This window comes from Ranitomeya variabilis, chromosome 4 (assembly GCF_051348905.1).
Source record: "Ranitomeya variabilis isolate aRanVar5 chromosome 4, aRanVar5.hap1, whole genome shotgun sequence".
NCBI classification, from domain to species: Eukaryota; Metazoa; Chordata; class Amphibia; order Anura; family Dendrobatidae; genus Ranitomeya; species Ranitomeya variabilis.
Window position 1 is genome coordinate 74,988,829 of NC_135235.1, and position 26,223 is coordinate 75,015,051.

At 45.2% G+C, this 26,223-nt stretch overlaps 1 protein-coding gene across 1 annotated transcript in view; it reads right to left on the bottom strand.

Annotated features, from left to right (window-relative positions):
• The window catches only part of LOC143768427 (uncharacterized), a 49,698-nt gene that overhangs the window by 9,525 nt on the left and 13,950 nt on the right, over positions 1 to 26,223 (bottom strand). Inside the window, exons 2-3 of the mRNA XM_077257105.1 lie at positions 18,758 to 18,973; positions 16,844 to 17,074 (exon numbers count right to left, since the gene is read on the bottom strand). Coding sequence (XP_077113220.1) covers positions 16,844 to 17,074; positions 18,758 to 18,845 — 319 coding nt within the window. The 5' untranslated portion in view covers positions 18,846 to 18,973. The remainder of the gene's footprint in view (positions 1 to 16,843; positions 17,075 to 18,757; positions 18,974 to 26,223) is intronic.

A 26,223-nucleotide genomic window follows, 5' to 3' on the forward strand; every position in this document is an offset into this window, starting at 1 on the left:
TCCAAGCGAAAGGACACAGGATTAAGGATTTCCAATATCTTGTAAGGACTGATGAAGCGAGGCTTAAATTTAGGAGAGGAGACCTTCATAGGAACAAATCGAGAAGACAGCCATACCAAATCCCCAACACGAAGTCGGGGACCCACACTGCGGCGGTGGTTGGCAAAACGCTGAGCCTTCTCCTGTGACAACTTTAAGTTGTCCACCACATGATTCCAGATCTGCTGCAACCTATCCACCACAGAATCTACCCCAGGACAGTCAGAAGGCTCCACATGTCCCGAGGAAAAACGAGGATGGAAACCAGAGTTGCAGAAAAATGGTGAAACCAAAGTAGCGGAACTAGCCCGATTATTAAGGGCAAACTCAGCCAACGGCAAGAAGGTCACCCAATCATCCTGATCTGCCGAAACAAAACACCTCAAATAAGCCTCCAGAGTCTGATTAGTTCGCTCCGTTTGTCCATTAGTCTGAGGATGAAAGGCAGATGAAAACGACAAATCAATGCCCATCCTAGCACAAAAGGATCGCCAGAACCTGGAAACAAACTGGGATCCTCTGTCAGACACAATATTCTCAGAAATGCCGTGTAAACGAACCACATTCTGAAAGAACACAGGAACCAGATCGGAAGAGGAAGGCAGCTTAGGCAAAGGCACCAAATGGACCATTTTAGAAAAGCAATCACATACCACCCAGATGACAGACATGCCCTGAGACACCGGGAGATCTGAAATGAAATCCATGGAAATGTGTGTCCAAGGCCTCTTCGGGACAGGCAAGGGCAAGAGCAACCCGCTGGCACGAAAACAGCAAGGCTTAGCTCGAGCACAAGTCCCACAGGACTGCACAAATGACCGCACATCCCGTGACAAGGAAGGCCACCAAAAGGACCTAGCCACCAGATCTCTGGTGCCAAAAATTCCCGGATGCCCTGCCAACACCGAGGAATGAACCTCGGAAATGACTCTGCTGGTCCACTTATCAGGAACAAACAGTCTGTCAGGTGGACAAGAGTCAGGTCTACCAGCCTGAAATCTCTGCAACACACGTCGCAAATCAGGAGAAATGGCCGACAAGATTACCCCCTCTTTAAGAATACCAACTGGTTCTGCGACTCCAGGAGAGTCAGGCACAAAGCTCCTTGAAAGAGCATCAGCCTTCACATTCTTTGAACCTGGTAAATACGAGACCACAAAGTCAAAACGGGAGAAAAACAATGACCAGCGGGCCTGTCTAGGATTCAGGCGTTTAGCAGACTCGAGATACATCAAATTTTTGTGATCAGTCAAGACCACCACACGATGCTTAGCACCCTCGAGCCAATGACGCCACTCCTCAAATGCCCACTTCATGGCCAGCAACTCCCGATTGCCAACATCATAATTCCGCTCAGCAGGCGAAAACTTCCTAGAGAAGAAAGCACATGGTCTCATTACCGAGCAACCAGGGCCTCTCTGCGACAAAACGGCCCCTGCCCCAATCTCAGAAGCATCCACTTCGACCTGAAAGGGAAGTGAGACATCAGGCTGGCACAAAACAGGCGCCGAAGTAAACCGGCGCTTCAACTCTTGGAACGCCTCCACGGCTGCAGGAGCCCAGTTAGCAACATCAGAACCTTTCTTGGTCATATCCGTCAAAGGTTTAACAACGCTAGAAAAATTAGCGATAAAACGACGGTAGAAGTTAGCAAAACCCAAGAACTTCTGAAGACTCTTAACTGACGTGGGTTGAGTCCAATCATGAATAGCTCGGACCTTGACTGGGTCCATCTCCACCGCAGAAGGGGAAAAAATAAAACCCAAAAAGGGAACCTTCTGTACTCCAAAGAGACACTTTGAGCCCTTAACAAACAAAGCATTCTCACGCAAAACCTGAAACACCATCCTGACCTGCTCCACATGTGAGTCCCAATCTTCAGAGAAAACCAGAATATCATCCAGATAAACAATCATAAATTTATCCAGATACTTCCGGAAAATATCATGCATAAAGGACTGAAACACTGAGGGAGCATTAGAGAGCCCAAAAGGCATCACCAAGTACTCAAAATGACCTTCGGGCGTATTAAATGCTGTCTTCCATTCATCTCCTTGCTTAATGCGCACAAGGTTGTACGCACCACGAAGATCTATCTTGGTGAACCACTTGGCACCTTTAATCCGGGCAAACAAGTCCGACAACAGAGGCAAAGGATACTGAAATTTAACAGTGATTTTATTCAGAAGCCGATAGTCAATACAAGGTCTCAAAGATCCGTCCTTCTTGGCCACAAAAAAGAATCCCGCACCAAGAGGGGAAGAGGATGGACGGATATGCCCCTTCTCCAGAGACTCCTTGATATACGAACGCATTGCGGCATGCTCAGGTACAGACAGATTAAACAGTCTTCCCTTAGGAAATTTACTACCTGGAATCAAATCTATGGCGCAGTCACAGTCCCTATGAGGAGGCAGAGCACTGGACCTGGACTCGCTGAATACATCCTGATAATCAGACAAATACTCAGGAACTTCCGAAGGAGTAGAGGAAGCAATAGACACCGGCGGGGAATCAGCATGAATTCCCTGACAGCCCCAACTTGACACAGACATTGCCTTCCAATCCAAGACTGGATTGTGGGTCTGTAACCATGGCAGACCCAAAACGACCAAATCATGCATTTTATGCAGAACAAGAAAACGAATCACCTCCCGATGTTCAGGAGTCATGCACATGGTTACCTGCGTCCAAAACTGCGGTTTATTTTCCGCCAATGGCGTAGCATCAATACCTCTAAGAGGAATAGGATTTACCAACGGTTCAAGAACAAAACCACAGCGCTTGGCAAATGACAGATCCATAAGACTCAGGGCAGCACCTGAATCCACAAACGCCATAACAGGGTAAGAAGCGATAGAAGAAGAGATAGAAACAATTTACAATTATTCCTGAAATTCCTAAACTTAAATCGGTCTCCAGAAAACAGTTCAGGAATAGGTATTTTAGGTTCAGACATTGGACTACTGGTAACAAAATCTTGTATGCCCTGCACACGAGCAGCAAGCTGGTCTACACTTGTAATCAAGGTCTGGACATTCATGTCTGCAGCAAGCACAAGCCACTCAGAGGTAAAGGGGAGGAAGAGAGGAAAAAAAAAAAAAAACTCAGAATTTCCTTTCTTATTATCCCACTTCTGCAATGTATTAAACATTCAATGCGGGCCTGGCATACTGTTATGACCCCAATGGCAGAGGGTCTCAGAAATAATTACTAAGTCTGCAAACACTAAAAACCAGCTCATAGGGCAGTGGTAACTGAGCTGACCATATATCTAATCCTAGCACCACAAATAGCAGCAGCCGGGGAACGTGCCTACGTTGGTTCTAGACGTCTCGCGCCAGCCGGAGAACTAACTAACCCTAGAAGGGAAAAGAAAGACCTTTCTTGCCTCCAGAGAAAAGACCCCAAAAGTTGGATACAAGCCCCCAACAAATAATAACGGTGAGGTAAGAGGAAAAGACAAATGTAAGAATGAGCTAGGTATTTAGCAAAGAGAGGCCCACTAGCTAATAGCAGAATATAGTAAGATGACTTATATGGTCAGCAAAAACCCTATCAAAATATCCACGCTGGATATTCAAGAACCCCCGAACCATCTAACGGCCCGGGGGGAGAACACCAGCCCCCTAGAGCTTCCAGCAAAGTCAGGAATCACATTTAGTACAAGCTGGACAAAAATAAGAGCAAAGCAAAAAACCAAAAAACAAAGAAGCAGGACTTAGCTTAATTTTGCACGAACCGGACCAGCAGACAGGAGCAAACAGAAAGGATCTGAATACAACGATGCCAGGCACTGGACTAAGGATCCAGGAAGTTTATATAGCAACACCCCTGGACTAACGACCCAGGTGGGTGCCAAACTGAGGAAAGACAATCCCAGAGTCATATCACAAGTAACCACAAGAGGGAGCCAAAAAGTCTAATTCACAACATTAATACTTAAAATATTCTTCTAAATTGTCAAGCGAGACATACAGACTATGCCCATTCGGGTAAGTGGCCCCACTAATCTGAATATGGAAGAAAGACAAGCCCTTTCTGCCTTAAAAAATAATAGGGAGTAACGTAGTATTGTGGTCTTATAATCTATATGAGGCCGAGGCCAAACGACAACTTAACAACATGCAATATTACCAAAAACTTCCCTCTGACCCCACGCCCTCATTCCTTCCTAAATTTGAACGATTCCTTTGTAGGGCCCTACAGCACGGTATCATCACCTTACAGGAGAAACAGTATCTATGGGTGGACAATCCAGCTACGGCAACATTCTATATGTTGCCGAAAATTCACAAAGACAGCATCAGGCCTCCGGGCAGACCTATTGTGTCCAGTGTTGGCAGCATGTGTGAAAAGGCAGGTGAGTACCTTGACTTTTTTCTCCAACCCATTGCCTCATCTCTTCCTTCATTTGTTCGTGACTCCTCACACTTTATTGACATATGCAGTCAAATTGAACTTCCTGATGACTATCTTCTTGTCACGTGTGATGTTGAGTCGCTTTATTCAAATATCGGTCACAAAGAGGGTATTGAAGCAGTAACCTATTTCTTGGATAAGAATACTTCCATTGATAGAGGACATGATTCTTTTTTGGTAGATTTACTATCTTTTGTCCTCCATCATAATTTCTTCCTCTTCGATAGGGTTTATTACCTTCAGCGATCAGGCGTGGCGATGGGCGCAAAATGTGCACCAGCCTACACTAACATCTTTTTGGGCTGGTGGGAAGAAAAATTTGTTTACCCTTTACCATCATTTGCTGCCCACGTACACGCCTGGTTTCGCTTTATCGATGACGTATTCATACTTTGGAAGGGTACGGAAACAGAATGCATTGATTTCTTTAATAACTTGAATTCTAACACTCTTAATGTCTACCTTACCTATTCTCTTTCCCTTAGCGAGGTTGCTTTCCTGGACCTGAAGATCTTCCCATATGAGAACCATCTGATAATGAACTTATTTCGTAAACCTACGGCAACAAATGCGCTTTTGGAATTTTCAAGTTTCCATCCTTGGCATACTAAGGTGGGTGTGCCCACGGGACAGTTCTTACGTATAAGACGTAACTGTACCCGTGATTGTGACTTCTCAACTCAGGCTCGGGATCTCTCGGACCGTTTCCATCAAAGGGGTTACCCGAAACGTGTCATCTCCCAGGCCTACCAGAGGGCTAAGGGTCAAAATCAGAGGTCACTTCTTTCCTCTAAGAGACCGTGCCAGGAGTCGTCAATTAGATTTATCACTGACTACAACAACAGTTGGAAACAGGTCAGTGACATTCTAACTAGACACTGGCCAATCCTTCGAGCTGACCCACAAACCATGGAGGTCACGGGTGACAGGCCCCTCATGACAGCTAGACGGGCACCAAATTTGAGGGATCTACTCACCCGGAGTCATTTCCAAAGACCCACGGTGAGGTTAAACAGAGGGATTATCTTGAGGGGCTCATTTCCATGTGGGGACTGTAACATCTGTCCCCACATGGTGTCGACCCGTGATTCATTTACTCACCCCACACTACTTAGTCGACATCCCCTCAGACGTTACATTAATTGTAAATCTAGAGATGTAATTTATACCCTTATCTGCCCGTGTAAATTGATATACGTTGGGCAGACTTCGCAAGAGTTGAGGAGACGAATCCAGAAACATATTTCCACGATACATCTGGCTTCCTCAGATGTGAGAAAAGGAAAGACCCTCACTCCGGTGGCTGAGCATTTTCTCAGGAAACACGGTGGTTCTTCAACCAACCTCAGGGTGGTGGGTTTGCAAAAACTCACCCCTAATGAGAGAGGAGGTGATAAACGTAAACTGCTCCTCAGAGGCGTAGCTAGGGTTTTGGTCCAGGGGGGGCGAAGCTTCTGAGTGGGCCCCTAACCAGGTAACCTTCATTACAATTCAGTGATGCGCCCTAATAGTGGAGGAGAACTTCAGCAGATGACCGCACTGTTACTGAAGATAATCTCTATATAAAGACCAACATTGATATTACCGCCATATGGTCAGTGGTAAATACCAGTCTTACAGAACATATAACAGATCACTGCACAGTTACAGATAATGACTTACCTCTGACGTTCTTTCTGATAGAATTGTTCATTTTTCCCGTCTTTTCCATCTGGCCCAGACCGACATGACAACTTCTTCCAGCTACAACTCATCTGCAGAGAATACAACAAAGACACGTTTCACTTCTCACATTCCAGCACCATCACCATCTATTCCCAACCTGCACAACCTCCTCATCCTGCTGATACCCCAATACTGAGCCGCTACTGCCGTATGTGTCCTTATTACTGCCCCTGATACCCCAATACTGAGCCGCTGCTGCCGTATGTGTCCCTATTACTGCCCCTGATACCCCAATACTGAGCCTCTGCTGCCATATGTGTCCCTATTACTGCACCTGATACCCGAATACTGAGCCACTGCTGCTGTACGTGTCCCTATTACTGACCCTGATACCCCAATACTGAGCCGCTGCTGCTGTACGTGTCCCTATTACTGACCCTGATACCCCAATACTGAGCCGCTGCTGCCGTATGTGACCCTATTACTGCCCCTGATACCCCAATACTGAGCCTCTGCTGCCATATGTGTCCCTATTACTGACCCTGATACCCCAATACTGAGCCGCTGCTGCTGTACGTGTCCCTATTACTGACCCTGATACCCCAATACTGAGCCGCTGCTGCCGTATGTGTCCCTATTACTGCACCTGCTGTGTGGTTCTCTGTGCCATCTAAATTCTAAAGCACCCCTCTATAATATAGTAATGCCAGGTGCAAGTGCCCTAGAAAACAGTGCCCACATTTTGTCCCCTAGAAAGTAATAATGCCCTCTGTGTGTGACCCTTTGATAGTCACAGTAACCTGAGTTCCCCTGTAAGAATAAGTGCCCACTTTACATTTAATAAAGTCCCGAGTCTCCCCCACTGTACAGCTCCCCTATACACAGTATGATGCCCCCTCACTGTATATACTGACCCGTTAATATCCCCCAAACTGGCTCCAACACTGTATGATGGCCCCGTCGCTGTAATCTCCACACTGAATGATGGCCCTCTAGATAGCCTCCATATAGCATAATACACCAGATAGTCCTCAATATGGTATAATACATTCCCCATAGGCCTCCATATAGTATCATGCACTCCCCATAGGCAGACCCTATAGTATAATGCCCTTCACATAGGAAGACTATATAGTATAATGCAGCTCCCATAGGCAGCCTCTATAAGGAAGGCTGTAAATGTGTCCCCAATCCCCTCCGCAAGGCATAAAAATGACCTCTCATTATACTCACCAATGGCTCTCACCAAGGCATAGATGATCTTGACTCAAGATCGCCATCCTCCATTACTGCTTCATCTGGATGACACATTCTTCGTCATCCACACCGTGTCACCCATCGCGCTCCTGTGCAGGCACACTTCTGTCTGCGCTGCTGAAAGCAGAGCCAAGTACTGTAGTGCGTATGTGCTGGGAAAGGCCAAAGGGCGCTGATTACCTGGAAATAAAGCTGGCGCATGCGCACTACAATACTGTGCTCTGACTTCAGCAGGGCAAAGAGAAGTGCACCTGCATGAGAGTGCGATAGAGGACACTGAATGCATGATGTAGGACGCATCTTCCACACGAAGAGGGACAGCGATCACAGGAAGAGGGTCGGCGCCGGATCAAGACTGTGACGCCCAGACTGCGCCATCCGTGAGTATAATAACAGCTCTTTTTTGTGCCTTGCATAGAGGACTGGGGACATAGAGAGCATTCTAGAACACTATGTGAGGGCATACAGATGCTGGCCGGACCTTATATGATGACAGGCTCCCACATGTAAAAGCCGTCCTGCAAGATTCCAGCCGCTCGCAAACTTAAGAAAATAATCATTCTCCTTCTCATAAGCTAATCAGCAGTAAATAAATTATGTGCGAAGACACTTATCGATCACATGTCAGTGTTCAGTGTCTGTCCAGATTGCAGGATAAACAAGACATACAAGTTTAAAGGGAACCTGTCACCCCATTTTTTAAAGATGAGATAAAAATAGCGTTAAATAGGGGCAGAGCTGTGCTTTACATTAGTGTCTTTTTTGTGCCTTTATTCCCCAGCTATGCTGCCGAAATACCTTTGTAAAGTCGCCATTTTGGGCTGTCACTCACGCTGGTCTGGTCAAATGGGCGTGGTGTCAGCGCTGTTTCTTCCCCCAGATCTTTCTTATCTGCCCGTTGGTGGCGTAGTGGTGTGCGCATTTCCAGCTGCCGAATCCACTGCGCAGGTGAAGGAAAAGAGCGCGATCTGCGCTATTCCCCTGGTGATCGGTGGGGGCGGCCATCTTCCTGAGGCCGCACGTGCGCAGATGGAGTGCTCGGCTTCCCGGGGCTTCAGGAAAATGGCCACCGCGATCTCCATCTGCGCACGCGCGGCATCCCGCGGCCATTTTCCTGAAGCCCCGTGCAGCAGAGCACTCCATCTGCGCACGTGCGGCCTCAGGAAGATGGCCGCCCCCACCGATCACCAGGGGAACAGCGCAGATCGCGCTCCTTTCCTTCACCTGTGCAGTGGATTCGGCAGCTGGACATGCGCACACCACTACGCCACCAACGGGCAGATAAGCAAGATCTGGGGAAAGAAACAGCGATGTCACCACGCCCATTTGACCAGACCAGCGTGAGTGACAGCCCAAAATGGCGACTTTACAAAGGTATTTCGGCAGCATAGCTGGGGAATAAAGGCACAAAAAAGACACTAATGTAAAGCACAGCTCTGCCCCTATTTAACGCTATTTTTATCTCATGTTTAAAAAACGGGGTGACAGGTTCCCTTTAAGAACCTTCATTGCTTTATATACTGTGCCTGTATGTATGTATTCATGGCAACAGATCAGACATATCAAATAGCAAATGACATGTGCCAAGATCCTCATCATGCTGTGTGGAGAGTGTCCTCTGGTCCTGGGGACTGTTCCTCAGGCTCCTCCAAGTCAGATGCTGCAGACATCATGTGCAGGCAGTGAGCTCAGCTCACAGTCAGAGGCAGAGTCCCCCTGCGGCCCCGGCTGCTGCTGCTGATGATGATGATGATCACTTCTCTGCAGCACAGGAGCTTTGAAGCAGAGCGCGCTCAGCCGGGATTGGGTGAGTGACCTCCCTTCCCCCTCTCCTCCACAGACTGCAGAAGAGCGATCACATGACTCACTCCCTGCACTCTGATTGGAGGCCTTATCTTCCTTCTCTCTGACTCCCTGTGATCATGTTTGTACCGTGCATGTTACTTTAGCTACATACACAGTACAAACGCAGGGGAAATGAAAGATAATCATTGCCCGGAGGCAGGGGTCCCTAACGCCGGCCCTGACAGTAGCGTAGCTCCGGGTGGGCCCTCTCAGAGCGCAGGGCCCGGGGCGACCGCCCCCTCTGCCCCCCTGGTAGCTACGCTACTGCTGCTCCTACAAATTGAATCCAGATGGATTTTTCAGCTAAACTCGGTTGCTCCCTCTGGATTAAATGAGGAATTGCTCTTTACAGGCTTTCTGGGCAGTTGATTTTTCTTGTGGATGTAGTCTTACGTTTAACATTTCTATCACTGTCTTTCTTCCTTTAGTTGACCCATTGGATATGTTTCAGCACCCACTGGCTATATAAGGCATTGGTTGTCGGCTGTCCCGTCTCTTTGTACATGATCTGTTGAAGACCCCCTATCTATGATCTTCAAGCGAATTGCTAGACTCCCTTCTGGATCGATTTGGACCTCATCGTTTTTGGAGTTGGATCCGAATGGGCATCTATGGACCCCATACAGGAACTATGCGCTGGAAGATGTTCTAGCTCTCTATATGGGCCCTGCATGTGCCATCAAATTGCCTATTGACTTCAATACATGGTTCCTGGAATATGATATAAAAAAATTTTTTGGACACGGATTATGTCTTGTTTCCCACTAATTCTCAGTGGGTTATTTGGAAGCTTGGAGATGGACAACCAAAGAAATCCTTTTGGATAAGTCACCTGTCTCTGACATCTTGTCATTCTTTCCTTAGTTCCATGACTGCCATATCCTGCAGACCTTACCAGAAAATTGATTTCTGGATGTGGACTATGAAAATTTATTAGTTCGTACAGATGTGCAGTTAACGCATAGAATGTAAAATGCTTAATCTATTAGTCATTAGTTGTTCATGCATTCTGTATTTTATATGTATTAACCATCCATTTTGCTTTTAGGTTACTCTCCTAATGAGATACTGCCCTGCTGTTTATCTGCCCACTGGTCTCCAGTGTTCACTGTTGTCTATACCTCTCATCCCAAGCACTATTGTGCGCTCTTCGTCCTGGCCCTCCTGGACGCTTGCGCAGTGCGGCTCACTTTTGAGGCGCATCTGCGCAGGCGCCACCCATCTCCATGGAGATTCTCTGTACTTCCGCTATGCCACCTCCCCACTCAGTCATGTGCGGCTTCCGGCCCTTTCTGATCACACTTCAACCACGCGGCTGCTTCCATGATGAATGATTAGTGCTTCTACTTAAACGTGAGTTTGACACCACTTAACCCACTTTCCCTGACGAAGCCGCTGCGGTGGCGATACGCGTGGGTTGCTTGCGTACACCCCTCTCTGTCCCACTGCCGATCATTCAAGGCATGGACTATTTCATGGCCACTTTTGGGCCAGAGCATTTTTGGGTTTGAGCTGTTGCTTCCCCCTCTTTCCCCAAGCCAGCTGTACACCTACGGCACAGCCCTTCCATATACAGACATACACTTTCTCTCTGCATTTACTCTCCACATGTGAGCCTGTCGGTGAGATTCACATTTCTCATTATGTGCTGTATATATGTACATTCTGTATAATTGTAGGGGCGTTTACTCATGCTGGCTTAGTGGGTTATATTATATTGTATTTTTCTACCAGTTATTATATTGGTTTAGGGGTGTTACGCTTACACTGGTTGCATTTTAATTGGTTTTATGTGTTTTTTGTGGTGTCTAATAAAATGTACTGGCTTATTTTCTACATAATGTGGTTGTGCAGGCCTTTTTATAGTCCAATCTGTTCTCTTCGTTTTTCATGATTCACTATATTGGACTTGGCTTGGCACCCCTTTGCTCTTATTCTAGAGTCCTATCCAGCTTGGGTGCACCCTATATTATTATTCATGTTGGAGTGGCATTGGACATGGCTGTGCTCGCCACTCAAACTCATGGAAAGTGGTGGCATTTCTTACACCATAAATTGGTGTAACTAACATTTTTGGAGAAACCCATATGGGTGCACACCACTGACAAGGTGCGTCATATTCACTAAAGGGAACCTGTCAGCAGGTTTTTGATACCTCATCTGAAAGCAGCATCCTGTAGGAAAAGAGACCCTGATTCTAGCGGAGTCACTTAGCTTACTGAGTGCAGCAGATGTGACACAATCAGTGTTGTTACATGTAGCAGAGCTCAGAAAACTACCCCCCACACCACAGTTTTCCGTGAACATTGTATATTGACAGTGAGCTGCTTATAGAGGAGGTAGAGTTGGACTACTTGGCACAAGGCAACTGGTCCCAGCAATGATAATGTCCTAGTAATAAAGTCTTCATTGTAAGTAAACAACAGCATACAGCCTGATAAGTGACACATCACTGTTCTCAGATTACAAAGCAGAAACATGGTGACAGATTCCCTTTAAGTGGTGTGTGCCTCTTCATGAATTTAGCACATCCTACTCCTACACGCCAGTCATTAATACTGGCATATGAAATGCCAGTCTTAATTAATCAGGGCTAAGTGCAGAACAATCTACCTCCTAGCTGCACCACTGAGAAGCGCTAAATACCTCCCAAGCAGCACTGAAAAATTTATACTACTCACCAAATAGTACCTCCCCAGCAGTGCCATATACAACAATGCAAAAAAAATCTCCCCAGTAGCGCCAGAGACCACAGTGCAGCACTATACACTTTGTTAGAAGGTGCACAATTAAGGATAAAACCGCTTCCTAGCAGTGCCAAATAATAGTAAATAATACCAATCTAGCAGTGCCAAATAAATACAGTACAGCAAAAAAATAACGCGTGTAGCGCCACATATCACAGTGCAGACATAATCATTTAATTGATTGGGCTTTTAAAAGTTTTATATGGATGTCATGGGGTCTAAGGGGTATCGTTTCTCCTTATGGAGAGTGACATACCATCTCTGGCTTGTCAAGGTAAGGAGGCTTATTTGCCGTACAATGCTCCTCTAGAAATTTAAATATGCAAATTGCCTCTTCTGAGAGAAAGAGGACTTAAACTCTACAGCGCCACCTATTGGAAGTAGCGATCCTACAAGTCACAATCAACCCTTTAACGAGTCGTGCAATATGACTTAGGATAAAAGCCAAATCAGTATCTCAATTCGCAGACACGGTGTTTCGGGCTGTTGGCCCTCGTCAGTGCGAAGCATGAGAACTGATTTGGCTAGGTGAGAGGCTCTGGACATGGGGTCTAAGGGGTATCGTTTCTCCTTATGGAGAGTGACATACCATCTCTGGCTTGTCAAGGTAAGGAGGCTTATTTGCCGTACAATGCTCCTCTAGAAATTTAAATATGCAAATTGCCTCTTCTGAGAGAAAGAGGACTTAAACTCTACAGCGCCACCTATTGGAAGTAGCGATCCTACAAGTCACAATCAACCCTTTAACGAGTCGTGCAATATGACTTAGGATAAAAGCCAAATCAGTATCTCAATTCGCAGACACGGTGTTTCGGGCTGTTGGCCCTCGTCAGTGCGAAGCATGAGAACTGATTTGGCTAGGTGAGAGGCTCTGGACATGGGGTCTAAGGGGTATCGTTTCTCCTTATGGAGAGTGACATACCATCTCTGGCTTGTCAAGGTAAGGAGGCTTATTTGCCGTACAATGCTCCTCTAGAAATTTAAATATGCAAATTGCCTCTTCTGAGAGAAAGAGGACTTAAACTCTACAGCGCCACCTATTGGAAGTAGCGATCCTACAAGTCACAATCAACCCTTTAACGAGTCGTGCAATATGACTTAGGATAAAAGCCAAATCAGTATCTCAATTCGCAGACACGGTGTTTCGGGCTGTTGGCCCTCGTCAGTGCGAAGCATGAGAACTGATTTGGCTAGGTGAGAGGCTCTGGACATGGGGTCTAAGGGGTATCGTTTCTCCTTATGGAGAGTGACATACCATCTCTGGCTTGTCAAGGTAAGGAGGCTTATTTGCCGTACAATGCTCCTCTAGAAATTTAAATATGCAAATTGCCTCATATTTAAATTTCTAGAGGAGCATTGTACGGCAAATAAGCCTCCTTACCTTGACAAGCCAGAGATGGTATGTCACTCTCCATAAGGAGAAACGATACCCCTTAGACCCCATGTCCAGAGCCTCTCACCTAGCCAAATCAGTTCTCATGCTTCGCACTGACGAGGGCCAACAGCCCGAAACACCGTGTCTGCGAATTGAGATACTGATTTGGCTTTTATCCTAAGTCATATTGCACGACTCGTTAAAGGGTTGATTGTGACTTGTAGGATCGCTACTTCCAATAGGTGGCGCTGTAGAGTTTAAGTCCTCTTTCTCTCAGAAGAGGCAATTTGCATATTTAAATTTCTAGAGGAGCATTGTACGGCAAATAAGCCTCCTTACCTTGACAAGCCAGAGATGGTATGTCACTCTCCATAAGGAGAAACGATACCCCTTAGACCCCATGTCCAGAGCCTCTCACCTAGCCAAATCAGTTCTCATGCTTCGCACTGACGAGGGCCAACAGCCCGAAACACCGTGTCTGCGAATTGAGATACTGATTTGGCTTTTATCCTAAGTCATATTGCACGACTCGTTAAAGGGTTGATTGTGACTTGTAGGATCGCTACTTCCAATAGGTGGCGCTGTAGAGTTTAAGTCCTCTTTCTCTCAGAAGAGGCAATTTGCATATTTAAATTTCTAGAGGAGCATTGTACGGCAAATAAGCCTCCTTACCTTGACAAGCCAGAGATGGTATGTCACTCTCCATAAGGAGAAACGATACCCCTTAGACCCCATGTCCAGAGCCTCTCACCTAGCCAAATCAGTTCTCATGCTTCGCACTGACGAGGGCCAACAGCCCGAAACACCGTGTCTGCGAATTGAGATACTGATTTGGCTTTTATCCTAAGTCATATTGCACGACTCGTTAAAGGGTTGATTGTGACTTGTAGGATCGCTACTTCCAATAGGTGGCGCTGTAGAGTTTAAGTCCTCTTTCTCTCAGAAGAGGCAATTTGCATATTTAAATTTCTAGAGGAGCATTGTACGGCAAATAAGCCTCCTTACCTTGACAAGCCAGAGATGGTATGTCACTCTCCATAAGGAGAAACGATACCCCTTAGACCCCATGTCCAGAGCCTCTCACCTAGCCAAATCAGTTCTCATGCTTCGCACTGACGAGGGCCAACAGCCCGAAACACCGTGTCTGCGAATTGAGATACTGATTTGGCTTTTATCCTAAGTCATATTGCACGACTCGTTAAAGGGTTGATTGTGACTTGTAGGATCGCTACTTCCAATAGGTGGCGCTGTAGAGTTTAAGTCCTCTTTCTCTCAGAAGAGGCAATTTGCATATATGGATGTCACCAACCCAAATGATGGCCTTGTAGCAGCCCAGTTTGTTTTGGGATTAGGTACGGGCCCACCTAATAAATTTAGTTAGGCTACTTTTAGATAAAGCATATTTGTCACAGGAGTATATGACAATTTACAGCACAATTTATCAAACCCCTACCCACATTCAGATCCACAGCCTGCTGATTATGCTACAGACCCTCTGTAGAATTCATCATAAATCAGCAGCAAATCCGTGGCAAAATACAAACAAAGCAAATGCTCATCTTGGTGTGGATTTCCAGCACATTCCAGAGCAGAAAACATCTACCACACCTGAACCCACCCTGATATGTTTTTATTTGGAATGCTAGATCCATGTTTTATCCACCCCCCCCCCAAAAAAAAAACCAAAAAACTATTTTAGAGATCTATCATAATAAATTTTTTACTTAAAAATCAACATTCATACTGTTCAAGATTAATGAACACATGGCAAATTTGGTAAGTAAGTGGAGCGCCCCCACTGCCGCAGGGTCGAGGGGTACCCGGTACCGGGCCTCTCTGTCTCGGTTCTGGGAGTGTCACGGTGGCTAGACCCGGTCCGTGACCCTGCTGAGGGGCGTCCAGTGAAAGTGGAGAGTGATGATGGTGTGGTGCAGATCGCGATGAATAACGAGGACACAGGGTTGCAGTCTCTTTACCTCTTTACTGAAGGCTTCAAGATCCTCAATCCAAAGTACGGTTAACAGGGCTGTCTGAGACCGGCCGGTCCGATGGCACCTCCAGAGTTCCCTTTGCAGGTGGAAATCTGTGCCTACCTTCTAGCGCTTGTGTGTTGTAGTCCTTCCCTGCTGAGCACCACGGGATAGTCCTCACAACTGTTGTGTCTGTTTCTGAAGTTCCCTCACAACTGATTCTGATGTTCTTCTCCGTCCCCCAGATGATATGGCTAGGACGCACCCGTATGACGGGTAGGCCTGGAGTTCTTCCGGGAACCTAGAGTCGCCCCTCTCCAACTGTTGCCCCCTATGTCTGCTTAGGTGATTTAGGTGAGACAGCCCGCCTATAACTGACTGTCCTGCCGTAGGTTTGAAGTAAGGCTTGGAGCTCAATACTTCCTCGGCGTTTCCGGCCACCGGCTGTGCGCCTCAGTAGGATGTTGCCTCGGTCTTACAGCACGACTCCTACTGGTGTTATCTCCTTGTTGCGTTGATCTTGTTTCTCACTCTTCACAATAAACCTCGCTTCTTGTCCTTTCTTGGGGTACCGCCGCAATGAAGTGCAGGCGCGGTCCCGTAACGTTCTTTCTGTTCGCTAGGCCTCTGTCAGGATCCCACCCCTGACAGGGACCCCCCTGAATCTTCCCCTGGAACACCCTCTGCCACAGGATGTTGCCTGGTTCCAACCCAGTCAGATTTCTTACTTCCTATCCAACCCCCAGTTTTACCAGATTGTGAAGAGTGGCCTAATACATAGCACCCTTAGCTCCCCCTAGAGGCCAGACTGTGAAGTGTATTGGTGTCTGTGATACCTGGTCAGGTGAACCCCTTCAGTGCCATCAGACGTACCATCACCCCCCTTAGCGGCGGGGCATCAGTACTGCAACGACCAGGACTCTGGGGCGCTGCATAAGTATGGCATTTTAGCCACAAATTTGCAGAAAAATTTGCAATTCTTACATGCGAGTTTTGCAAAAAATTTGGTTATAGACATCACCTTATATAACGACTGATGAATTTCGCAAAAAGAATTCACATTAGAGGGATTTAAAAATCTGTATTGTATGAAAGTTTACAGGTGGAAAATATCTGCAATGTTTTCAATGTCCCCTATTTTTTTGTTACTGTATTAGGCAGCAAAATGTTCCACCGAAAAATCTGTGTGTCAAATCCACGACTAATACAGAATATGGGAATGTAGCATCATTACGATAAGACTCCATTACAGCATTCTAGCGGTATTTTATTCTATCGCTTTGGTCAAGTACCACTTGCTTTTTAATTTGGGAGAATACAAGAAAGATATTTGGTTATTTCCTTCTTTATTCTTATTTAATAGATTTTTACATAAGGGGCTTTCAGTCCCAAATTGTATATAATCTAGACGATTTTCTATTTGGTAGATGAGGACAAGCCACAGCTTTTGTATCTGGATTTATTGCACAGGGATTATGGAAGAGCAAAATATTTTACCATCGGTTATAAAAGATGACACTTACCGAGCGTTATATGCAAGCAAACAATGTTGTAGCCCACTTTGGTGCAGTATGTGTAGTATTGGCAATCTTCGGTGGTGCACTTCTCCATAAACAGCACACTGTAGCTTAACAGGAAATGCAGGTTTTCAGCAAAGATTAAATTCTTATTATATTGGTATCTGTCCAAAACTGCTGGACGGGATTCCAAAGTTTCAAGATCTCGTAAATCTTCGTCAAAGTGCGTTGAATCGGCTGGAATAAGAAATGTTTTACAATAATGTGTCATTAAAAACAGGTTGATGATTACACACTTCTGTAGCTAGTGGCAGACATCCTAAAAGACTGATGGGCAATAAGAGAGACTACTTTCTTCTTCAAAAGATTTTGCCACCAGTATGACACCTTTAATAAAACGCTTCCATGATCATTGAAATTCAAGCTGAGTCATGTACAAAATGGAGTTCAAGGTATATGTTAAAGCTACATTTCCATTGACTTGAGACTGCATAATGTCCCTCTTGACCAAATACAAGTGCAAAAGCGTATAATTCACCCTCAAAAATGCTTCAGATCTTCATATATGAGTGTGGGTCAGGGTTCCAGCAACTCCACCTTCGGCACAGTCAATGAATAGACAGAGAAGGGGGCCGGCTTAGTTATTGAAATGAGCCAGTCTGCCAGCCCCCTTCACACAAAGCTACAAATTGTACAAATTATTTAAATAAATCTATTTAACCTGATGAGACTGATGTACTTCTTTTGAAAATACATGTCAAAATGGTGGTAAAATCCTGAAATTAAAATGATTGTGCATTCTTTCAGCTCATTTTAATAGTTGGTAAGACAACTTAAAAAAATATATTAAGCAGCCAATCTGACATATCTTAGTAAAGTAAGAACACCAGCTTCATTAGGTTTAGGAAGTGTAAATAATGTATGTAGTTTGCATTGGGAAATCTAGTAACAGATCCACTTGATAATAGAAGTACACATATAAATTCTATATATTTTCTTTTTATTAGAAACACATCTATGCTTCTTTTTTTAAAAGGGACAATTAATTTACTGGGAGCTTCAGTAGAAGGAAAAACAGTCCCTAATCACAATACAAGAGGTGGTTTAAAGTTTGTGAACCTTTCTGAATTATTTCTTCACAAACTTGATCTACAGCTACATAAGATTTTTTACACAAGTCCTAAAAGTATATTAGGCTATATTTGTAAATTGAGGAAAGTGATCCAATATCACACACTTGTGAGAGGCAAAAGTATGTGAACCTTTAAAAATAGTAGAAAATGTAAAGGTAAAATTAGAGTCTGGTGTTTTCAGTCAATGGGGTGACAATTAGGTGTGAGTGAGTGACCCGTTATATTCTAAGAAGAGGCGTCTATCAAAGTCTGATCTTCGCATCATGTTTGTGGAAGGGTCCCAAGGCAAGAACAAAGGAGACTTCTGAGGACCTCAGAGGAGTTTTTGATTAGTGTGAGGCTGGAAAAGGATACGATAACCATCTGAGTTTGGACTCCATCAATCCACAGTCAAATGGGCAGTATACAAATAGTGGAAATTCAGGGAGTGGTCGACCAACAAAACAAACTTCAAGATGTATAATAGGTCCAAGAGGGCCTCTGCCTCTACATTATTCTGGTATCACACTAGGCAGCAAAAATCTGCTGACTGATTCAAATGTTACTTTCCGGTATCTGCCTGATTTCTCTTCTCAAAACTTGGCAAGTATGGATTACAAGATGACAATTCAGTTGGGTAAAATAGACAGTAATTGAATCAAATATAACAAATAACCCAAAAGGACCCCAGAGACCCACTAATGACCCCGCCTTTCTGAAGCGTATTTAAAATTGACATTTTATGTAAAATACGGAGAAATAATATGGAGAAATATTAAGTATATCAAGAGAAAGATGTGATACTTACTCAACCTTATATCAATACATATATCGTCAAAGCTCAATTTGGTACAATACATGAAGTAGCGGCACTCTCTTGTATTGCAATATTTCATAATTTCTGTGCTGTATTTTATTACTGGATCAGCAAAATGAGCAAAGGTTTCATCACCATCAAATACATTTCCAGCCTTGTATACTACTTCATCTTCCAGTTCCGTTGGCTCTTCATCTGTTGAGGTGTCTGGAATAGAAAATTCTGTATTTTGTTACAATTACAATAAGATCTCATGAAAAAAGTACTATTATTATAATATTATTAGTAATATTAAGCAGGAGCTTTTGCTATAGTATTTGTGGTTGGAACATGGGCACAGAAATGAGTCCGCATTAAAGGGAATCTGCGAGTAGGATATCACACACCAACTGGGTATATGCGCATGCAGGGCCGCCATCAGGGCATTACTGCCCTTACTGGCATATGGGGTCCGATGAGCAGAGGGGTCCCATAGCGGGCCCCCTCTGTTCTGCTCACTGGGCCCAAGAGGTAGGATCCTGACGCTTCAGTAACTGATTGCGCGTACTCCAACGCATGATCAGTTAAAATTTGTTGCCGTGCAGGAGATTCCTCTCCCACTGCAACAGTTAACAGCTGCCAGCCAATCACAGGCCGCCAGCTGACGTCAGGGTGCACGTCACCAATGTATGACGTCACTGTCATACGCCGGAACGACACTGCACGCCTCTTCTGAATCAAAGAGGAGGCCACTGCTGGAGCTCAGCCAGGTACGGAAAAACTTTTTTTTTTGTAAAGCCTCAGTATGGGGCATATTATACCGGTATAGGGGTGCATTATACTGGTATGTGACTGCACTATACTCCTATGGGGCTGCATTATACTGCTATATATCACTATGGGGTACATTATACTATTACAGATGACTATGAAGGCAGTATGGAGAGACATGAGGCAGAATGGGAGGACACGTGGGGTCCAGAATGGGAGGACATGTGGGGTCCAGAATGTGGGATATTTTTACTGTAGGAGCTAATTAAAGGATACTATTTTTGAGGATACTGTTTTCAGTGTGGGGGAGGAGAGGTCTCGTTACTGTGCAGGGCGACATGGTTGCTTTTTTTCTTCATCTGGCGAAGTATAGAGGTTGGGGAAAATTTGGGAAATGTGCTCTAGACAACTATGTTATTTTCTGCAGGGACGAGTCCTGGCTGGAAGAAATGATGGCGGTGTACGCTGGATGAAGATCAAAAGCAAAGATGAAGGACTTCAACCAGAGACGTCACCGGTGAGTCAGTGTGTTACCTGTACACTGACACTACACACTGTATACAGAGCTCCTGTGTATAATGTCACTGGCGATCACTGAAGTATCTGTACACTGACACTGTATACAGAGCTCTGTGTATAATGTCACTGGCGATCACTGAAGTATCTGTACACTGACACTATATACAGAACTCCTGTATATAATGTCACCAGTGATCACTGTATATTACCTGTACACGGACACTATACGAAGTACAGATCTCCTGTGTATAATGGCACTTATGGTGATATTAGTATTGCGTTTTTTTTTTATTGATGATCAGTATTGTATTATTTGGTCACAGTGATGGTAATATGTGGTCTGGTCATGGCGCGGTGGTATTTGTTCCTTGTATATGCTATTATTTTGTCACTATCTGGTGGTAATATGTGATCTGGTCATGGTGTGGTGGTATTTGTTCCTTGTATGTAGTATTATTCGGTCACTATGTGATGGTAATATGTGTTCTGGTCATGGTATGGTGGTTTTTGCTCTTTGTATGTGCTATTATTTGATCACTATGTGGTGGTAATATGTGACCTCGTCATGGTGTGGCAGTTTTGTTCCTTGTATGTGGTATTATTCGGTCACTATGTGGTGGTAACACATAGTCTGGTCATGGTGTGGCGGTTTTTGCTCTTTGTATGTGCTATTATTTGATCATTATAGGGTGGTAATATGTGGTCTGGTCACGGTGTGGTGGTATTTGTTCCTTGTTTGTGATATTATTGGTCATTTTAAAAATTTAAAAACAAATTAAAATATACCAAAATTGAATTGGATATTTTAAGAAATGTTTAATAAGTTACAGTAGCATACAGCCTGGCCAAAATAGTCTATGTTGTCGTGATGTCGGATTAAAAAAATCTTTTGACCAAAACAAAAGCTGCTGGCTATGTATGTGGTTATGGGAACTGTAAATGTGTGATTGGTGAGGATGTGGAGCAGAAGTGGAGTTTTTCCAAGACAGGGCGGTGGGACTGTGGATGGTTCGAGAGGTGGGGCTGGAGCCTGGGCGGAGTCTCAAGGAGGCCCAGAAAATTTTGCCAAGATGGGGTCCTGAAATTCCTAGCGGAATCCCTGTGCGCATGTAGTGCTTTCAAAGACAAGTCCAGCAAGAACTTTTACATGGCCAGTCCATTCCTCCGCTACTGAGAAATCAGCATTTGAATTGAGATACTGTAGAAGAAGGGAAATGCCCCAAAATGTATATCTCTATATAGAGATGTGTTTAGTGCATGTTTTATGTATATACACATTTATATACAGTTAGGTCCATATATATTTGGACAGAGACAACATTTTTCTAATTTTGGTTATAGACATTACCACAATGAATTTTAAGCAAAACAGTTCAGATGCAGTTGAAGTTCAGACGTTCAGCTTTCATTTGAGGGTATCCACATTAAAATTGGATGAAGAGTTTAGGAGTTTCAGCTCCTTAACATGTGCCACCCTGTTTTTAAAGGGACCAAAAGTAATTGGACAATTGACTCCAAGGCTATTTCATGGACAGTTGTGGGCAATCCCTTTGTTATGTAATTCTCAATTAAGCAGATAAAAGGCCTGGAGTTGATTTGAGGTGTGGTGCTTGCATTTGGAAGGTTTTGCTGTGAAGTAAACATGCGGTCAAAGGAGCTCTCCATGCAGGTGAAACAAGCCATCCTTAAGCTGTGAAAACAGAAAAAACCCATCCGATAAATTGCTACCATATTAGGAGTGGCAAAATGTACAGTTTGGTGCATCCTGAGAAAGAAAGAAAGCACTGGTGAACTCATCAATGCAAAAAGACCTGGGCGCCCACGGAAGACAACAGTGGTGGATGTGTTATGACCCCAATGGCAGAGGGTCTCAGAAATATTTACTAAGTCTGCAAACACAAAAACCAGCTCATAGGGCAGTGGTAACTGGGCTGACCATATATCTAATCCTAGCACCACAAATAACAGCAGCCAGGGAACGTGCCTACGTTGATTCTAGACGTCTCGCGCCAGCCGGAGAACTAACTAACCCTAGAAGGGAAAAGAAAGACCTTTCTTGCTTCCAGAGAAAAGACCCCAAAAGTTGGATACAAGCCCCCAACAAATAATAACGGTGAGGTAAGAGGAAAAGACAAACGTAAGAATGAGCTAGGTATTTAGCAAAGAGAGGCCCACTAGCTAATAGCAGAATATAGTAAGATAACTTATATGGTCAGCAAAAACCCTATCAAAAATATCCACGCTGGAAATACAAGAACCCCCGAACCGTCTAACGGCCCGGGGGGAGAACACCAGCCCCTTAGAGCTTCCAGCAAGGTCAGGAATCACATTTAGTACAAGCTGGACAAAAATGAGAGCAAGTAAATAACCCAAGAAACAAAGAAGCAGGACTTAGCTTAATTTAGCACGAACCGGGACCAGCAGATTGGAGCAAACAGAAAGGATCTGAGTACAACGATGCCAGGCACTGGACTAAGGATCCAGGAAGTTTATATAGCAACACCCCTGGACAACGGCCCAGGTGGGTGCAAACTGAGGGAAGAAACTCCCAGAGTAATATCACTAGTAACCACAAGAGGGAGCCAAAAAGTCTAATTCACAACAGTACCCCCCCCTTAAGGAGGGGTCACCGAACCCTCACCAAGACCACCAGGGCGATCAGGATGAGCAGCGTGAAAGGCATGAACTAAATCGGCCGCATGCACGTCAGAGGCAACCACCCAGGAATTATCCTCCTGACCATAGCCCTTCCACTTGACCAGATACTGAAGTCTCCGTCTGGAGAGACGAGAATCCAAGATCTTCTCCACCACGTACTCCAACTCGCCCTCAACCAACACCGGAGCATGAGGCTCAGCAGAAGGAACCACAGGCACAACGTAGCGTCGCAACAAGGACCTATGCAACACGTTGTGAATGGCAAACGACACCGGAAGATCCAAGAGAAAGGACACTGGATTAAGGATTTCCAATATCTTGTAAGGACCGATGAAGCGAGGCTTAAATTTAGGAGAGGAGACCTTCATAGGAACAAATCGAGAAGACAGCCACACCAAATCCCCAACACGAAGTCGGGGACCCACACCGCGGCGGCGGTTGGCAAAACGCTGAGCCTTCTCCTGTGACAATTTTAAGTTGTCCACCACATGATTCCAGATCTGCTGCAACCTATCCACCACAGAATCTACCCCAGGACAGTCAGAAGGCTCCACATGTCCCGAGGAAAAACGAGGATGGAAATCAGAGTTGCAGAAAAATGGCGAAACCAAAGTAGCGGAACTAGCCCGATTATTAAGGGCAAACTCAGCCAACGGCAAGAAGGTCGCCCAATCATCCTGATCTGCCGAAACAAAACACCTCAAATAAGCCTCCAGAGTCTGATTAGTTCGCTCCGTTTGTCCATTAGTCTGAGGATGAAAGGCAGACGAGAACGACAAATCAATGCCCATCCTAGCACAAAAGGATCGCCAGAACCTGGAAACAAACTGGGATCCTCTGTCAGACACAATATTCTCAGGAATGCCGTGTAAGCGAACCACATTCTGAAAGAACACAGGAACCAGATCGGAAGAGGAAGGCAGCTTAGGCAAAGGCACCAAATGGACCATTTTCGAAAAGCGATCACATACCACCCAGATGACAGACATACCCTGAGACACCGGGAGATCAGAAATGAAATCCATGGAAATGTGTGTCCAAGGCCTCTTCGGGACAGGCAAGGGCAAGAGCAACCCGCTGGCACGAGAACAGCAGGGCTTAGCTCGAGCACAAGTCCCACAGGACTGCACAAATGACCGCACATCCCGTGACAAGGAAGGCCACCAAAAGGACCTAGCCACCAGATCTCTGGTGCCAAAAATTCCCGGATGACCTGCCAACACCGAGGAATGAACCTCGGAAATGACTCTGCTGGTCCATTTATCAGGAACAAACAGTCTGTCAGGTGGACAAGAGTCAGGTCTACCAGCCTGAAATCTCTGCAACACGCGTCGCAAATCAGGAGAAATGGCTGACAAAATAACTCCCTCTTTAAGAATACCAACTGGTTCTGCGACTCCAGGAGAGTCAGGCACAAAGCTCCTTGAAAGAGCATCAGCCTTCACATTCTTTGAACCTGGTAAATACGAGACCACAAAGTCAAAACGGGAGAAAAACAATGACCAGCGGGCCTGTCTAGGATTCAGGCGTTTAGCAGACTCGAGATACATCAAATTTTTGTGATCAGTCAAGACCACCACACGATGCTTAGCACCCTCGAGCCAATGACGCCATTCCTCAAATGCCCACTTCATGGCCAGCAACTCCCGATTGCCAACATCATAATTCCGCTCAGCAGGCGAAAACTTCCTAGAGAAGAAAGCACATGGTCTCATTACCGAGCAACCAGGGCCTCTCTGTGACAAAACGGCCCCTGCCCCAATCTCAGAAGCATCCACTTCGACCTGAAAGGGAAGTGAGACATCAGGCTGGCACAAAACAGGCGCCGAAGTAAACCGGCGTTTCAACTCCTGGAACGCCTCCACGGCTGCAGGAGCCCAGTTAGCAACATCAGAACCTTTCTTGGTCATATCCGTCAAAGGTTTAACAACGCTAGAAAATTTAGCGATAAAACGACGGTAGAAGTTAGCAAAACCCAAGAACTTCTGAAGACTCTTAACTGACGTGGGTTGAGTCCACTCATGAATAGCTCGGACCTTGACTGGGTCCATCTCCACAGCAGAAGGGGAAAAAATAAACCCCCAAAAGGGAACCTTCTGTACTCCAAAGAGACACTTTGAGCCCTTAACAAACAAAGCATTCTCACGCAAAACCTGAAACACCATCCTGACCTGCTCCACATGTGAGTCCCAATCTTCAGAGAAAACCAGAATATCATCCAGATAAACAATCATAAATTTATCCAGATACTTCCGGAAAATATCATGCATAAAGGACTGAAACACTGAGGGAGCATTAGAGAGCCCAAAAGGCATCACCAAGTACTCAAAATGACCTTCGGGCGTATTAAATGCAGTCTTCCATTCATCTCCTTGCTTAATGCGCACAAGGTTGTACGCACCACGAAGATCTATCTTGGTGAACCACTTGGCAACTTTAATCCGGGCAAACAAGTCCGACAACAGAGGCAAAGGATACTGAAATTTAACAGTGATTTTATTCAGAAGCCGATAGTCAATACAAGGTCTCAAAGATCCGTCCTTCTTGGCCACAAAAAAGAATCCCGCACCAAGAGGGGAAGAGGATGGACGGATATGCCCCTTCTCCAGAGACTCCTTGATATACGAACGCATTGCGGCATGCTCAGGTACAGACAGATTAAATAATCTTCCCTTAGGAAATTTACTACCTGGAATCAAATCTATGGCGCAGTCACAGTCCCTATGAGGAGGCAGAGCACCGGATCTGGACTCGCTGAACACATCCTGATAATCAGACAAATACTCAGGAACTTCCGAAGGAGTAGAGGAAGCAATAGACACCGGCGGGGAATCAGCATGAATTCCCTGACAGCCCCAACTTGACACAGACATTGCCTTCCAATCCAAGACTGGATTGTGGGTCTGTAACCATGGCAGCCCCAAAACGACCAAATCATGCATTTTATGCAGAACAAGAAAACGAATCACCTCCCGATGTTCAGGAGTCATGCACATGGTTACCTGCGTCCAAAACTGCGGTTTATTTTCCGCCAATGGCGTAGCATCAATACCTCTAAGAGGAATAGGATTTACCAACGGTTCAAGAACAAAACCACTGCGCTTGGCAAATGACAGATCCATAAGACTCAGGGCAGCACCTGAATCCACAAACGCCATAACAGGGTAAGAAGACAATGAGCAAATTAAAGTCACAGACAAAATAAATTTAGGTTGCAAATTACCAATGGCGACAGGACTAACAACCCTTGTTAGGCGTTTAGAGCATGCTGATATAACATGTGTAGAATCACCACAGTAAAAACACAACCCATTCTGACGTCTATGATTTTTCCGCTCATTTCTAGTCTGAATTCTATCACATTGCATTAAATCGGGTGTTTGTTCAGACAACACCACCAGAGGATTAGCGGTTTTGCGCTCCCACAAACGCCGGTCAATTTGAATAGCCAGCGCCATGGAATCATTCAGACTTGTAGGAATGGGGAAACCCACCATCACATTCTTAATGGCTTCAGAAAGGCCATTTCT